General features: G+C 35.5%; 3 protein-coding genes across 3 annotated transcripts; 1 reads left to right on the top strand and 2 right to left on the bottom strand.

The window, feature by feature from the left end:
* Positions 1–1,626: 1,626 nt before the first annotated feature.
* LOC110115184 (probable calcium-binding protein CML18) lies at positions 1,627–2,491 on the bottom strand. The gene has a single exon (XM_020848351.2). It carries the CDS (start codon positions 2,215–2,217, stop codon positions 1,627–1,629), a length of 591 nt encoding a protein of 196 aa, XP_020704010.2. The 5' UTR covers positions 2,218–2,491.
* A 2,776-nt stretch (positions 2,492–5,267) lies between these two features.
* LOC110115181 lies at positions 5,268–6,068 on the top strand. Its single transcript, XM_020848347.2, has 2 exons — positions 5,268–5,585; positions 5,753–6,068. Exons 1-2 carry the CDS (start codon positions 5,315–5,317, stop codon positions 5,863–5,865), a joined length of 384 nt encoding a protein of 127 aa, XP_020704006.1. The 5' UTR covers positions 5,268–5,314; the 3' UTR covers positions 5,866–6,068.
* Positions 6,069–9,062: 2,994 nt separating this feature from the next.
* Positions 9,063–16,209, bottom strand: LOC110115159 (binding partner of ACD11 1). The gene is made up of 5 exons (XM_020848298.2): positions 15,933–16,209; positions 11,649–11,752; positions 11,484–11,562; positions 10,035–10,118; positions 9,063–9,936 (listed from the first exon to the last, which is right to left on the bottom strand). Exons 1-5 carry the CDS (start codon positions 15,939–15,941, stop codon positions 9,367–9,369), a joined length of 846 nt encoding a protein of 281 aa, XP_020703957.1. The 5' UTR covers positions 15,942–16,209; the 3' UTR covers positions 9,063–9,366.
* Between the last annotated feature and the right edge of the window lie 1,122 nt (positions 16,210–17,331).

The following is a 17,331-nucleotide window of genomic DNA, read 5'->3' as shown; positions in this document are numbered from 1 at the left end:
TTGGGTTAAGATCTATTGATGTGTTAGTGTATTCTTCCCTCAATCAAAATTATCTAGGGAGTATGCTTTCCTAATCGAATTTCTCTGAGGAGATTGCCTCTCTGCTCTTGTTGAATTCTGCAAATGCAAGTACCACTATTATATATCACATTTTAGACAGGTGCACCTCTTGGCTAACCCCCTCTAAGGAGAGCCCGACTAATCCTTGTGAGTTGTCTATAACCGTATATTGGAGTGTATAATATGTGTGAATATGAGTAAATAATTATGAAAATATAATGATTTTAATCATAAAATTATAAATTACTTAAAATATTTATGACTTATATGATGCAATTTGAATCATCTGACAAAATTAAAAAAAAAATGGTGAAAAGCTCTAAATTATTAGTGTACTATAATTAAACTTTGATAATCTTATTATTAACATTCAAATTATTTATTTATTTATTTCAATAAATTCCTCCACTTAAGACCGCGCAACATGTATAATTAAACAAAAACTATAGACGACAAATGTTTATTGTGCAAAGAAAAAGCCCAAAACTTCATCAAATTCCTTAGGGATGAAAAATAATTTCGTTCATTTTTATTTAGACTATACAGAATTTCATTTATTTTATTTCCAAATGATAAATTTTCAAGTCCCTTAATAAATTAAAAAAAAAAATTGAGTGATCGTTTAATTTAATATAATATTAAGCAGATTATTTTCTGAATTAAAAAAATTAGGACTTTATATAAACATGCGTGGGGGCATTTTTTACGGCTTTCTATGGGCCTTGGGTCTGGCCCATTTATGTGTTGAGAATCATGGATCCTAACAATATGGGCCGTGGATAATGGACTAGAGCGCTAGAGATCCAAAATTGTCCAATAAGAATAATTCTAATTTTATTAGAGATAATTAGGTTAATTGAGGTAGGAAAGAAGAGAGAGAAGTTGAGATTTCTCTATCTTAGTTCAAAGGATTTATAAGAGAACTCAATTTTCATCTTCGACCCTTATGACTTATTATAAATGATATTTATTAAATGTGTTATAATTCATTATTAATATTTTTGAAAATAAAGTATAGTTTAAGGTGGTTCAATCATTTCAACTTAAACAAATTATTGCAACTTAATTCGACTCAAGGTTTGTTTGAAAGGACTACAATTTTTTATAAAGATTATTGTAAAATTGTGATAAAGAAAGCAACTTCTTAGTATAAAAATTTATCAAAAGAAAGCAATGTTGTCAAATCAGGGGAATTAAATTAACAATAAGTGAGATCGTGCGAGTAGCTTGCTGGTTGAGCGAAACTTTTCCTCCCATGCGGTTCTTGTTCGAATCCTCCCAAAAAAAATATAACATTAAACTATTAAATATAAATTTTAATTTCGATCCGAAAAAATAAAACAGTAAAAAAGCTATGGCAAAAGGAAGCAATAAATACAGTGCTAGCATGATTTTAAATCAAATAAATAGGATGCCAAAATCAATAGATGTTATCAAACTGAGAAATCATCTTCATCTGGCTTACTTCAAAAGAATGATTAAACAAGCTGAGAAAAGGAACTAAAAAGCTGCTTAAATGGCTGTATTCTTCATTCAAATCGATCCAAAATGTAGAACAGAGAAAATTCATTCATTCAATTCAACCAGATTTAATCCTATTTCACGAAAAAACCCAAATGAATCAACCTCAAACTGAACCAGAAACGCGCAAATTGAAGTAAGCCAATAATTATTATCAGAAGCAGCAGAAGTAATTGCATGCGAGAACTCCTGGAAGTTGATCTTGCCATCTCCGTCCTTATCGGCCTCCTTGATCATCCCGGTGAGTTCCTTGGCCGTAAGAGCGTGGCCTAACTTCGCCATGGAGTGAGCGAGCTCGGCCGCAGTGATCAACCCGTTGCCGTCCCTATCGAAAAACCTGAAAAGCTTCCGGAGCTGGTCCTCGGAGTACGGCGATTTGGTCCGAACAAGGTCCGGCGCCACCAGCTCCACGAATTGGGAGAATTCCACGAGTCCATTGTTGTTAGTATCGGCCTTCAGAATGAGCTCCTTGAGCTGTTCTGAACTCGGTTTGAAGCCGAGAGCTAGAAGGAGAGAGCCCAGCTCCGGCAGCGTTAGGCTGCCATCGTTGTTCCGATCAAAGGATCGGAAGATCTCCCGGAGCTCTGTAAGCTGCTCTTCCTCCAAATTCACCTTCTGTGCTACACCGCCGCTCATCTCCGATTGCTTCAGCTCCTCTTCTTCTACGGTGTCTCGGAAATAGCGTAGGGGTAAGGGTTTGGTGTCATTTTTTTTCTGCCGGCCATGCCCTTTGAAACGATCAATCTGACAACTTTTCTTCCACAAAATTTACTAATAAAATAAACGAATTCGAGAAACGATGATGACTGTCTGCTCTTTTTTAGAAGAAATCTGATGATTAAGTAATAAAAGAAAGGAGGAAAGGTTCAAAGCTGGAAGTATAGAAGCGAGGGGGCGTTTCAGGTGAGGAAGGCACTATTAGAGCAACAGGATTAAAATATCTATTTGTATTTTTTGTATTGCCATATATACAACTCTCCTCTGTAAATCTATATATAGACTCTTGTACTGTGTTAATAGGTGAATGAAAAATACTTTTATATTTCTGAGATTCTGTTCTCTATTCTCTCTTCTCATACTTCTTTCCCTCTCTCTCTCTGTTACGGTTCAAGAAACAACATCTTGAACTTCTACAGGCACGTCGGCTCCGGTGACCTGTCATCGTTTCCGCGGCTCCGCCACGTTGACAACTTCGTCTTCAACCTCTCGACGCCGTCGGAATTGTTCTCTTCTTTCGGATGATACTGACCGTCCGATCGATTTTGTAAAGCATATTGGCGATAAGGAGGATGGATCCCCGCCATTCATTTTTTCATAGAAGGGCAGACTTTTTCCACGTGTTTTATATCAGAAAGTTCTTACATAATTTTTTCGATTTTTTTTTGAGGGAAATTTTGGATTTTTTCGATTATTATTCCGCGCAATAACTTAATAACAATTCTGGATTTATTTAGTTGTTTATAGTATGAATAGGTTTGGGTTACATGTTGTCAAATTTTTCAAAATTTTAATTTAAAAAATTTCTAGAAACCTAATCCAAAAGAAAAAAAAATGGTCTTATAAATACCCCCTCTTAGGTAGGAGGGAAATACACGTCTTCCACTAGTCTTCTTACAATAGAGGTTTTCCACAGTCTTGAATAGGTGACATCGATCCCCTAAAAAGTACAAGCACCCTCTTTGTGTAGAAAACTAAATTTTCATCCTTCTTTTTTCCCCCATATTCCTTCTCACATTAGAGGCTTTCCATTGCTTTGGATATGAGGCATCCCCTATCAAAACTTAGTATCGCTCTTTAGTGCAGAAGCTCAAATAGCGATTACTCTTCTATCAAAATTCTCTTGATTAAAGGAGATCAATGTCTTGCTGCCCAGAATGACTATCCGAAAAAAAGTCACAAGGTGGCAAAAACTGACAATGTGGTCTCCACGATTACGAGTAATCCTTTGATCATCCTTAGAAAAAAGTTTCACTTACCTAATGATCTTGTGATGAAACTGCCTGAAAAGCCTTATCGGGGGTCTATTTTCCTCCTCTAGGATATTTGACTATCTAGGAGTTCAGTTTATATTCGAGGCTATGATTTCCACCACCTTTAGTGTTGATTGATATTTCAATGACAAGTAGAGTGAGTTTATCTTAGTTCTCATACAGAGCCATGTCGATTATAGTGGAATTGATTGTCTTTTCTAGAGATCGTGGAGCATTTTGACTCCATAGTTCTTTTCTTGGATGTGTTTATTCACTTGTGATATGTAGGGTCGTATTACATTTGGATCCAAATAGCTAGATATCCACACATAAGATCCATTAAAGAGCTAGGTTAGTAGATTTTTATTTCTGTAGAATGATTGGAATCGATTAGATACGTGGAGAAAGCTGAAGAATTTACTCATTCTTCTTCATGTTATAGCAGAAGATATATTGAGGATGTCTAATATTTCTTATGTTGATACTCTTCACTATAAGGTGCGTTATCTGGAAAAGTATATAGAGGAAGAATATTTGTTCAAGGCTGGATTATCTACTTAGGTAGGGAGGTCTCATGTAATTATGTGGAAGAAGTCATCCAAAGTTCAGGAAGCATCTATCCACACTTCAAAAGCTCCCACTAAATGATTAGTAAATGTTGTTGATCCACAGGTCTAATCCAAGGAGGAGATTTTAGCAGGTACTTGTAAATGTCATAATTTTTCTTCATCCAAATTATATATTCTAGAAGATATTATGTTAAAATAAGATTATTATAAATTAAAATTCCACTACATTTTAAATTATTGAAAAATGCCTTTATAAATTTCCATTTGTTTGGCGGTAACCAAAGATTTGCAGCTTATTCTCTAAAAAAATGGACACTATTGAAAGGGGATATTGCATATTCAAGATAGTAAAATGCCTCTCTAATGAGAACAAATGGAAAAGAGAAGGGGGCAATAGCAACTCGTTCTCTTCAGAGAGGGGCATTAAAGCTTGAAAAGGGATATCGTCTATTCAAGACAATGGAATGTCTCTTTTATGAGAAGAAATGGATTAAAAAAAGGAGGCAAGAGCAACTCATTCTCTACAACGAGGGGAACTGGAGCTTGAAAGAGGATATCAATATTCAAGACATTGAAATACCTCTTTTGTGAGAATAAATGAAGAAGAAAAGAGGGTAAGAATAACTTGTTCTCTATAAAGAAGTATACTGAAGCTTGAAAGGGGATATCTCCTAATCAAGTTAATGGAAAGTCTCTCTAGTTAGAAGAAATGGAGAAGAAAATTGGACAAAAGAAGATTGGACAAGAGAAGTGATGCAAATTTCTCCTCCTATAAAGAGGTATTTATATTTGAAGGGAGAGGTAAAACGTTACATAACTTTAAATGAAAGAGTTATCTAACTTTAATAAACATAGTTATGTGATTTTAACGAAGAGGGTTATATAACTTTAAAGAAAATACTTCCATGACTTTTTGGAAGAGAGTTGTGTAACGTTAAGAAAGGGAATTATAGCACTTTAAATTTTTTTTCCCAAAAAATTGAAAATTCTTCTTTTATTATATTAATCCCATAAATAATATATATATATATATATATTATTTATGGGATTAATATAATAAACACCTTGTTAAGAAAATCGTATACAATAATTTAATAAAAGAAATTCCAATGGGCTAATCATTTATTAATAAAATAATTAAAACCAACCATTTTAAGGCGCCGCTTAGCATCGCACAGCTCAACTCTTCTGAGAATGCCGAGGCAATCGTTGGGATCTCCGAGCTCTAAGCTCCAAATCCATGGCGGTAGCGGAAACCTAAATCAGGAGGAGAAGCAGGTGAATCCATCCTCTCCGGAGTCTGAATATGTGGCAGCGGCCGAATCATCATCGGAGTACAAGTTGAAGACGGAGAAGATGATCCGATCGACTTTGAAAACCAGTAGATCTATCCACCTCATCCCTTTCCTCACCCTCCTATGCCTCCTCATCCTATATCTCTGCTCCCACGATCCCAACCCTACAGGTAATCATTGAATCAATCACCTTCCTCTGATCTCCCTATCTTCTTCCCAGATCCGGTCGCCTTCGGAGGCTTGTCCGCTCTTTTAGTTTTCAACGACAAAATGCTGATCTATTGACCGTTTGATCCTTTCTATTTCGTAATGATTTAGGGTTTTTGAATGCTTGTAGGGATCGATGGAATAGATATGGGAGGTTTGCTGGGTCCGGAAAAGATCGGGACGGCGATTGGGAGTCGTCGAGCGCTGAAGAAGGCTGGTCGCTGGAAAATTGGAAATGCTTAGAATGTTCGCCGTAGACTAAGCCCGGCGACACCGGCGACGGCGGTGGCGGAGGTTGCGGTAGAAGGGTGGGTGTGTGATATTTCGTGTTTTAGGGCATTTCGGCTCTGCTGTATTTTCGGGTTGTATTGGATTTGTGCCTATATTTTTATTTTTTGATATTTTTCGTTTTTTATTTCATAAATAAATGAATTATATGTTATATATGTTTTAAGGGTCTCTTATATATTAATAAAATTAACAAGTAATTAGTTTTATGTTCATGATTAAAGTCATAAAAATAAAATAGCAAGGAAATTATCCCAAATGAAATCTTAATTTGAATTGAGCTTCGACAAAAATCAATTAGTAAATAGTTGAAATCCCGGAATCTAGAGCCGCTTGGCCTTCCAACCCAGTTCCAACAATGCACTTCTCGGACCGAGAAAGGGGAGCTGTCGGGCGCAGCATATTAGAACTCATTAATGCTCAATTCGCATCATTATGCTCGATAAAAAGAATGAGGGAAGCTCTAATAGAAAAACATTTGAATGAAAAAATGCTTATAAGATGAATCTCTTCCCATGCAATAATCAGGAATTCTTGACAACATCGAACAGGAACAAACAACATATTGTTCTTAAATACCCCGATTCAATGCCAAAGAATTTCTTGCTGCTACCGTATAATATTAATTTCTATTTGGTTATAAATAAACCATATGTGCCTATTTTGATCTCTCGGATAATTTATAAAACATACTATTTATAGATCCCGAATAACCAACCTTCACATGAATAGCTAACGATCCGATAAGTCCAACATTGATTCCTCCAGATAAGCTAAGTCTTTGATATGAGTTGACTTTGGATTAGCATTTTGTGAATGTTACAATTAGCTCTTTTTTCATGGGATTTAACCTTCATTGTAAAAGATTAATCAGGCGAGTCTTGTGATGAACTTGCTCCCTTATCATATAACTCTCTTTTCAATCTCTGCAGAGAGTAGTGATGTATTTAATGTAAATTGTTTTTTAACATTGAGGTATAATTAAGCATAATGAATTATTGGATGGTCGTTTAATTTCTAGGGACCAAAGGTTGTCCTAGTCGAGTTTTAATATAGTGTTTCCTATGTAACTCTCTCCATTTTGGGCTTCTCTTTATTATATTTTTTGTCAATTCTCTTTTTATGTTAAGCTTTTGGTATAGCCGGTTTACAACAATTATAATTTTTTTGAGAAATAATTACGTGCGGCCACAGAACATCATTCGAAGACTAATCATGCCTCATCATCATTTAGCTATTTTGATATGTAACATGAAACTTTTTCAATGAATATTTTTAGCTAAATGAAGTAGTTGACTTTTCGTTAGTAACATGCTGCAGTGGGCTGTAGTTGACTTTTAAGTTGTCTTAAAACTATTTTAAGAATTGTTCGTATAATAGGATTGTACTAACACGATAATAATAATAATAATAATATAATAATGCAGAAATTGATGCGCCACTTTATAATTATAATATAATGTATTATTTTATTATATGCATGTGAGGGAAATTTTTTTTAATGAATAAATATGACTGTTAATCTGATCAGCGTTAATTAATAATAATAAAACCGTTTAAACTACTAAAATTGGTGGCGCCGTGGCGGTGACGGCGTGGGTTTGCGGACCAATGATTCCGTTAATAATTAGTGGGCCTGGGTTAAGTTGTCCTTTTTCAACTAGTTTTTTATAAAATAAATAAATAGAGTGCGAGGAGTGAGAAAAAAAATATAATAGAGAAAGTAATTACAAAATAGATTTAGGATTATTCGAATTCTAATTTTAGTAAAATTATAGTTTTTTTTTTTTGGGAAATTTTGGGGCGAAGCCCGTATATTGATCAAAAGGTGGTTATATGTGTAGTAAAATTAGCAAGAAAACAAAAGTAAAAAGGCAAACATCAAGGCCCAGGGAAAAGACGAGGTCGGTGGCACGAAAAGCAATATAGTATGTTTCATAATGGAAAAATTATTATGTGCGGGTTCGGATTCATCTGGAGACCAATAAAAATGCGTCATGTCGCCTCAAAAAATATGATGCGTTAGGTACCGAATGCTCGGTAGCGCTCGGTACTGAGCATGGAACCTGACGGTTCTCTCGTTCGGTGTCCGCACAGAATAATCGCTCTTCATAATGAAACCAAATATGGTGGTCGATGTGCGAGCACGTTTGGCAACCCCCATCCCGGGTTTGAATACCCTCTACTACGACCTCGCTTTTTAAGTGGGGCAAAGCAAATGTGGCCTGATGTTAGTGGATGACCTCGCTAGTTTAGTTATGCCACAAAGCACTCCAAAGAAAGTGACAGCAGGTAGATACCCCATTCTCAAAACAAAATTACTGAATTCCGATTTTATTAAGAAGCTTAAATTTTTAAGAGGATAATTTATGATCAAACAATATCACTCTAAAAAGTTACAAATAACCCCTAATTCTTTAATGAGATTAGAGAATTTAGACCATTAATTGAAAAATCAAATAATCTCTCATTTTTGCGTACTTATAGCAAACAAGCAACTCAACAAGCCTAATATCATTAAATTTTGTAGTCATTAAGATACTTAAATAATGAAGAAGTAGACCATGATTAAACGAATCAATGCGGGTCATCCATTTGAGTGTTTTTATTAAGGCTGTGAAAATTGGGCATGATATTGAATCAGATCATTAAGAAATGAAGAAAGAGAAGGGAGAGAGAGTGAAAGGCCGAAAGAAGAAACCAGGCGCAACTGATCAGCAAATCATTCTTAAGGTAAATTTTAATTAATCCTTTTTTTATTGTTATGTTAAAGAACATTTAAATTTTCTCAAATTGCCTATAATTTTGGATTAAGGTTTTAAACTTGATAGCAAACTAATATAATGATCGAAATAATTTAATTTTCAAAAATTTTAATGGATATTTAAGGAAATTCTCAAAGCTCTTCCAACTTCCACTATAGAATCCATCAACATTTTATCTAATTAGAGTAACAACATTATTTGTAACCAACAATATATATTAATGGAATCATTTTAACTGAGTTAGGCCACGTGATTTTAGTTGGGTTAGTACAGTAATGATAGTGCTGGAACGTCGATTTGCTTAAACTTGTACAAATGTCAAATTAAATTAATTTATAATGAACCAAATCAAATAATATGAAAATAAAGCTTAGTGAGAATATTGTATAGTTTATTTACCCACATTGCCCTATAGGTTTGCTTTGTTATTCAATATAAAACAAAATAGTTCCTACAAACACTAGCTACTGACCAAGTTCATTCATAAATACAGCACATAACATGATTTTATCACAAATACGAGTCTGAAGAAATATCAGATGTTTCGAAGTTCATCTCTAATTCCTCGGACAAACACAGATCATTTACAGTCAACATTAACTTTATATTAAGAACCTTAATGATCTCTTTAAGAATTCCAACTCAAGTGCCATTACCAATAAGAGAAGCATTGATGATTGATCTCTGCAAGTCATAGTATCAATCCTTGAGCGGGTGCTGGTTTTTTCGACGATGGTTCGCTCGAAGCTGCATTTGGGGATTCGGAAAACTGAACCTGGGAGAACTCATCCTCCAAACTCTTGTTCTTCTGTTCTTCGGCTGCAACTTTCTCCTTCGTCTTTGATCCGACATCGGCCGCAGCCTTGGCCGCCTTATTGAAGAGTCCAGTCGCCCATGCTGTTCCTGTAAGCACATACCTATTCTTCATGATGGTCGAGCCTGCGGTGCTCACTTTCTGCTCGGCAACGGCGAATGCCGACTTTGTCTTCTCCGAGACCTGGAACTTCTGATCCATCTCCTTGACCTTCTCATTGACAGCTGAAGTGCCTATGCTGATCTTCTCGCTCAGTCCAATCCTCTTGTCAAAGGAAGCAACCTTGGCAGTAGCAGTGGATGTAAACTGGTGCTTTTCATCCAAAGACTTGGCTTTATTCAAAGCATCTTTACCCAGGATGAAGCTCTTAGCTAGCATTGAACTCACAACATCTTCAGCCTTTTGAACTGCAGTTTCGGTGCCCGAAGCCTGTTTTGGAGATGATGGCTATATATTGACAAATAAAATCAAGTTCAAAAAATAAAATACTATAAAGAATAAGACATTGAAAACAAAACACTGAAGGATATTATAGTTTGATTTACCAAAGGAGGAGCTGAAGCAGATGGAGGTAACTCGTAATCCGGGTCTAGGCTGATGATGACCGACATATCGACAATGGTAGCACCCTGTAAAATCACAATAAGGTTAGCATTTATGTCATGATTTCAGTGGGAGCTCTCGAGGACATTACATGCAACAATAGTTTGTTACGGTTCTGGCCGAACCGTCCAAACCGGCCCAGGTGAGGCCGGTTCATACATATAGTAGGCGGGCTAAGCCGCCTCCTTTGATGGCCGCCCAATCATGTAGCCCCCCCTAGGGCGGCAAGGAGAGAGAGGGAAGGGGCATAAGGAAACTATTTGAATTAATGTTTGTTTTAAGAAATCTTTTATTAAGAAGATATGTATTAAAAGAGGAGGAGGCTAAGGTTAGGGCATGCATGATTTGAGTTATTCTCTTGGTGTTCTCTTAGGGTTTGGGACTCTAGATTTATCATCTAGAGATTGGGAGAGAACGATCCTCTCAAATTGAGGATCAATTGTATATTTGTTTCCTTCTTGTTTCGTTTTGCTTTCTATAAGACTGTCTATCATTTGATTATTTTCCCACCATATTTTCTTCCGTTTTCTCGCTGTTTTACTGATTATTTTTAGGTTTGCTTGCGAACTCAAGTATTTCCCATTAGGGTTACTTGCGAACTCAAGTATTTCCTATCATAGTTATGATGCCATAAGAGACAAGAAAATCATTTGAGTGTTTGTTGGTTCAATGAGCATGTGATACTAGAAAATAGAATTGTTACAGAATATTATGAGCAGTAGGGTTCCAGGTACTGTTCTAGAAGGAGAGAGGAAAAAAGATCAGCTTAAGTTCGTTTACATGATTAAAGGTTATCTCTTGATGATGCTGAACAAAAGAAAGATGACTGAATCATATTTAACAACCTGTAGTTTACATAATGTAATAAAGCTTACTACCTGTTACAAGATGATACAACTAAGCTTTTAGGGACCATTTGGTTGCAAATATCAAGAGCATGGAGTGAATCAAAAGTGGATATTTGAAAATTCAGATGCTTGGTTAGAAGAGAAACACATACAAAATATTTTGTTGAGGAATTTAAATACCCACTTAGTTCAATTAATTTTAATGTGAATAAATGCAGATTTTCATATACAATTCCTACCCAACCCTGTCGAAAAATGGGAAGAAAATTTTATTTGGCCCATGTGATTCCCCTATCATCGCCCCACAATAAAAAAATAACCAATTTCTCAGCAACCAAGACAGAAAATAATATTTTCCGTAAATTTCTCCCCAACCAAACTAGTGAGGTTAAATAAGTTTCAATTCAAATTCTTCTATCATTTTCATTACAAATTCCTTTCTTGTCCTTCCTTCAAATCAAACACAGCCAAAAGACAGCTCTAAGGATATAAGAAGAGAAACAGAGACTAAAGACGTCTCAAGGAAATAAAAACAGAACATACCGAAAGAAGAACTGCAGTTTCCGCTCCCTGTTTATCTTTAAAGGTTACATATGCAACTTGAGACCATTCATCATCATCACTGTTAAAATTGTCATATAATCACTGGTATAATTAGAATGTAAATGACGAATAGAAAAAAATCTGCTAACAATGGTAAAGGCATGCCTTTTAATTTCAACATATTCAATATCACCAGAAAAAGAGAAGAATTCCTTTATGTCTTGCACAGTTGCACCAAACGAAACATTGCTGACCTTGACTGTCCTCACCTATGAATCCCAAAAAACTTTCAGGTTTTGGTTCACAACTTCCTCCAAATCAATAAACAAGGGTAAATAGATGGTCAGTCAATTCATAAAAAAAAATCGTAAAAAAGGAGCAATTTGATTTCATTCAGTAAAAAACATTGCTTAAACGGAAGTGCTTTAAGAAGCAACAAAAAAGTTTTCCCAAAGAAAGTCTAAGACATCTACTTTTATGGACCATCCATATGAAGTTTAGATGGGGAAGGAATGCTGGAGAGCGTAATAAGAAGAACACAAAGCTTGTAAGACCCCAAGGTAGTTGTTAAACAATGGTTGGTCTCAAGTTAACATGAGTGATATTACACCTTAAACCGCATACCTTGAAAAATCTGTAACATGCATTCTTACATAGCTCGAGATAAAAAGAATGCACCCTATGGATTCTGAAATTAGAGAAGGAGAAAACTTGCCAGCTTTAGGAGACTTGGTCTTTAGCAGTAGACCGTGATAAGAATACTTAGTTCAATCACCAACAACTATAACCACTTTTCACATATTTTTTCCCTACTAAACAGCATGCTGCTAAAAAAGGACCCTCCAAGGGTGTCCACAACAACAAAAAAAAAACTGAGGCCTTGAGTTGCCTTTTCAGTAAATAATAAATGACACCTGGCAAATTTGCCTTCGACCTATCCGTGATAATAAGTATTGGAAACTATATCTAGCATAAAAGCTTTCAATAAAAATAACAAACCTCTATCCTACTATATGGGATTGACTACATGAATCATTTTTCTCCATTGCATTCTATTAATAGTCAAACTCTCATTTAAATCGAGAAAATGATCAAAATAGTCCCTTAACTTTTAGTGAGGGACCAAAATGGTCCCCAAATGGTCCCCAAGTATTTTGAGGAACCATTTTCGTCCCTCAACTTCTTCAAATAAGACTATTTTGATCATGTCATCTAATTGTAGAGTTGATGGTGTTAAGTATGAGGACAATTTAGTCTTTTTTACTTAAAATATTTAATAAATGTAATATGATAGAATTTGAATGTTTTACATGTTTGAATTTGATGATATTAGGTTTGAATTTGAATGTTTAATAGGATAGACTTAAATTTGATTAGACCTCTCTAACTACATCTTCTAGAAAGTAAGCCTCTTTATTGGCCGAGATAGAGGCAACTACAGCATGTCCCTTGCTACAAGATCTCCTTGTAACCCATCCATCATCCTCTAGCTCTTGGCACAAAACTGCTTTTCAAAGAAGAGGTTTCAATTCTTAAGTTTCAAATGTCATTATATTCAGAATATTCTAAACGCCGTCTTTATCATCATCATATTCACTCTTAAAAAGCCAACATTATCCTTCTAAATCTCATCACCCATAAACAGCAGTTAACCTGCTTTGTATCCTCATTAATCTTTTTTTAATTTTGCTTATGAAAAATTTGTTCTTTCATGGACTAAACTGGCTGAAATGAGGTAGCTAAGGAGAAGGTGGTGGCACAATTATATCATTCGATATAAGAGGTGCTTGTACGGTACAAAATGCAATAACAAGAATAATTACAAAGCATACACAATAATTTAGAGGTTTGGCTGTTGGATGGCTCCTAACTTAATATACTTGTAAGATCTTTGCAATATGGACCTCATAGTGGACTAGATAACAATGGTGGTAGTATCAACACAAACTCAAACTTTTATAGATGTACTGTAATAAACTAAATTAATGCATGTTTCATGAGATAATGGAAACTGAACAAGCTGAGAATATTTATAGAAATAAGAAACATTCTCACGTTGAACAAAATTCTCAAGCACAGGTGCTTCATTAGACATAAGTTCTAGTTCATCTTTTGATAATATTTCAAACTCAATCTAAGCCCTTGTGGTAAACTCAGGCAAATTTAACTAATAATTATCTGTGAGCTGTAGTCCATCATAAATAAAAAAAGCTTCTTGTCACAAATACATTAACAAGGACTACGGTTGTAGATGAACCAAGCATTGGACAAGCTACTCGTGGCTCGGCTTAATTACAGTTCGTTCATGATCTTTTGTTTAAGTAATCAAACAAGTTTGAACAATTTTTTAAATACTCGACTGTTAAATAAATAAACTTGAACAACTATGTATTCCGCTCATTTATGTTCATAAACAATATCAATTAAAGCTTGTGAACAAGCTCAATAAGAAGCTTATTAAGAAGCTTGATTAAATTGTTATTTTGTATATTTTAACATAATTTTTAGTTTTACTATGGTAAATTATTCTTATTATATAAAAATTAATTATATTTTTTATGTTATACTATTTTATTATAATGAATTTGTTCATAAATAAAAGGTATTTATTCATGTTTGTAATATATTTTGTTTAAAGTGTTCATGAATAAGCTTGTTTAAAGAAGAATCATATTATGAGCTTGTTTGTTCGTGAACGGGCTCGTTTGGCAGATTAAAATCACTCTCTATAAATGTTTGTGAACGGCTCTAGGTGATTGCTTGTTAGTAGGTTCGATAAGGCTTGTTTATTTAAAGCTAGAATAAATAGTATAAACGAATCGAACATGAACAAACTACAGTCCAAACATGAACATCTATTCTTTTAAACGAATCAAACTTGAGCACAAACAAAAATGTTTGAATCAAGCTCAAACCAAACTTGAACAAGCTAATAATAAACAAGCTCAAAAAAGAACAAGAATCTACTCGACTCGGCTTAGTTCATTTGCATCCCTAACAAGGGCCATCATCATAGCATGGAGGGAAAGATGATGGAGTTAAGGAAGCTATTCACATTGGTTTCTTGGTGATTTTGGCAATGACTCTTGTGATAATATCTATTGTGAATAGACATGAGAAACTGAATGCATAGATGTAAGTTTGGTTACTGTACGATATAACACATGAAAAGATTTTAAAATGGGTCTTAGGATTCTCATTACAAAAGGAAAAGATCATGAAGCTATGGCACATGTTTTTTTTGGATAATGTTATAATCTTTGGTGATCAGAGAAACATATGGGGTCTATATAAGTGCCTGCGTAGTGGAGAGGAAAATTTATAAATTCTCCAATGATGAGGAAAATAGGGATCATAATAGATAATGATTAATGTGATTCCGAATGACAACGATCAACATAATCATATTTAGTAACCACCATTATAATGGTACGATCTACAAATCCTAGTATAAGAATAAGGTTCATGTTCATTTTCAAGAACTTTTAGGACCATCATTACTTTTCATTGAAATTTCATGCTTTTTCATTAAATTTATTTTTTACAATTCAATTATCCTCTTTAGAAGATATCAGGCTTGAATTTGAATGTTTGGTAGGATATAATTTATTTTGGATAGGATTATATCTTATTTCAAAATTTTGGCTTTAGCTTTGTAATATATTTCAATTGATAGGGACCTCTGTCTTGTATTCAAAAATATTGTTGAACATCTTATGCTATAAATGAAAATTGTGTGATTTCAACGCCTCTCTAGATCCAAACTATGTCCGTGGCCCTCCATCAATTTCCGTATTAGAGCCAAGTTCGACCAAATATTGTATCTTTCTTTGATCAATTTGATCAATAAATCTGTGAACCCTCGAAACCTCTTCCCTAGCCATCAATAAGGCATCAAAGCTCTCCAACAATTCCGAAAATCATACATAGTTGAAATTATTATATGTAAATGGTTAAATTCGTAAACAAGAAACAATCAATTTTACACAGAGATACAACGCATAGTTTCTAACACGCTCCAAGACCTGCTACCAGACGCGACAAGACAGTCCGTAAGGAGAAGTCTCTGCATAGTTTCTAACACGCTCCAAGACCAGACCAAAACTAGGCAACTGAATTATCACCTACCTTATATAACAAGAAAAGCATTCCATCTTAAAAAAGGTCTGATAAATATCCACCAAGCCTTCTTGCTCAAGCTTTCTCTAGCTAATCAATAAAAATATTAAACCCCTAAAGATAACAAATTCTATAACAGAATTAAAATCGAATAGATCTGAGCAAACCCCAAACCGTTCCAAATCAGAAATCCACAAAAAGAAGAAATCAAGCGAAAATGCAAACGAAAGCCCAAACCTAGCCGCACCCATAATTCACGCTGGCGTCCAAAAACCAAAGACGATGGAAAATTAAGCTCCAATATATCTCATCGCATAAATGAGTTCTTACCGCCGACATGGCAATCGACTCTGAAACCCCAACCGCGACCGCAAAGAAGGAGAAACAAGCCTGCGGAAGAAAATTCTTCGAGTACGAGAGAGAGAGAGAGTAATTTGGTCACGAAATGGAAAATCGGTGAAGAAGATGACTACCGATTACCGAAGAACATAGAGAGAGAGAGGGACAGCGCGGGGCTCGGGCCGCGGGAGAGATCTCAAGCTCTCAGCTGCCGTTGGATGGCGGTACTGACGTTGGGGCACGATCTTTGAGAGATCTGTCCCCCGCAGAAAGCGATGCGGAGGTAGCATTAGCAGTTTGCGAACATCTTACGCCGTGAGATTTACTCTATGATTCGCGCCTTCTGATGTAATAATTGAATGAATGATCTCAAATTCCCTTGACGATGATAATCAATAAATAAAGTTATCTTTGAATAAATTCGAAATAAACTAATTTTGGCTCCGTTCGATTTTTTTTCTTTATATGAAAAAGTTTATCATGTACAAATTAATAAGGGAATTTACACATATTATAAAATTTTTATATATTTATTTATCTACGTTGCGTCCAGGAGTATTCGCGGCGGTAGAGAAATATGAAGTTTAACGTCTCAGCATTGTACTAAAATCCAGCGCGCAATCAGATAAGAGAGATGTTCTAGCATTTATGAGAAACCAAGATTTTTACGAGGAAAACCCCTAAAAAGGGGGAAAACCACGGGGCCTAGCACAGTTTTAATGAATCCACTAGTATTGTAGTTGATTACAAATGGGGCCCTTCCTTGTGAGAAGGCATTAGCTTGATGTACATTTTATAGAGTACATTACATGATGTGAATACAAAGAATCACTATTTACATGTTCGTTTGGTCGGGTGGACCATAGTCTGGTGATGGAGGTCAGAAAGACTGTAGTTTGCGGACGACGTAAGTCAGGAGGATCATAGTCGGAAGGTGACGGAGGTCGGAAGAACTGTAGTCGGTGGGCGACATAAGTCAGAATGATCGTAGTTGGCGAACGACATAAGTCAGGAGGACAGTAGTCGGCTGGCGACGGAGGTTGGAACGACATAAGTCAGGAAGGACGGTGTCAGGTAGAAGTCCAACAATGGAAAGAAATCCATCTTCAATTATACGTCCAGCGAAAGTCCGATAACCAGTAGAAGTCCGACGTCTGTTGGTGGCAGAGGAGAACTCTAGCTTCACTTGGGCGGAGTTTTGGCGTTAAGAGGGAACTCTGTTGTTAATTGGAAAGGATCGCGTCAGGAGGAATCTGTCGTACCATTGGCAAATTTCGCGTCCCGTGGAAGTTACGATAGAATTTGGCGTCCCCTTGGAAGTACAGACAGAATTCCGGTTGTCCTGGGAAGTCAGGAAGAATTCACGGCGTCATTTGGTTTGGGCGAAACT

This window comes from Dendrobium catenatum, unplaced genomic scaffold (assembly GCF_001605985.2).
Source record: "Dendrobium catenatum unplaced genomic scaffold, ASM160598v2 fragScaff_scaffold_1220, whole genome shotgun sequence".
NCBI lineage: Eukaryota > Viridiplantae > Streptophyta > Magnoliopsida > Asparagales > Orchidaceae > Dendrobium > Dendrobium catenatum.
This window is presented reverse-complemented; position numbering and strand designations above follow the sequence as displayed.

Bases quoted from the DNA above. Each gene is read 5' to 3' on its own strand.
- LOC110115184 (XM_020848351.2), bottom strand. From the start codon at position 2,217: ATGAGCGGCGGTGTAGCACAGAAGGTGAATTTGGAGGAAGAGCAGCTT.
- LOC110115181 (XM_020848347.2), top strand. From the start codon at position 5,315: ATGCCGAGGCAATCGTTGGGATCTCCGAGCTCTAAGCTCCAAATCCAT. The intron at 5,586-5,752 runs GTAATCATTGAA...GAATGCTTGTAG, and splicing joins CCACGATCCCAACCCTACAG to GGATCGATGGAATAGATATG.
- LOC110115159 (XM_020848298.2), bottom strand. The intron at 10,119-11,483 runs GTATGTTCTGTT...GTGATTTTACAG, and splicing joins AAACTGCAGTTCTTCTTTCG to GGTGCTACCATTGTCGATAT. The intron at 9,937-10,034 runs GTAAATCAAACT...GTCAATATATAG, and splicing joins CTGCTTCAGCTCCTCCTTTG to CCATCATCTCCAAAACAGGC.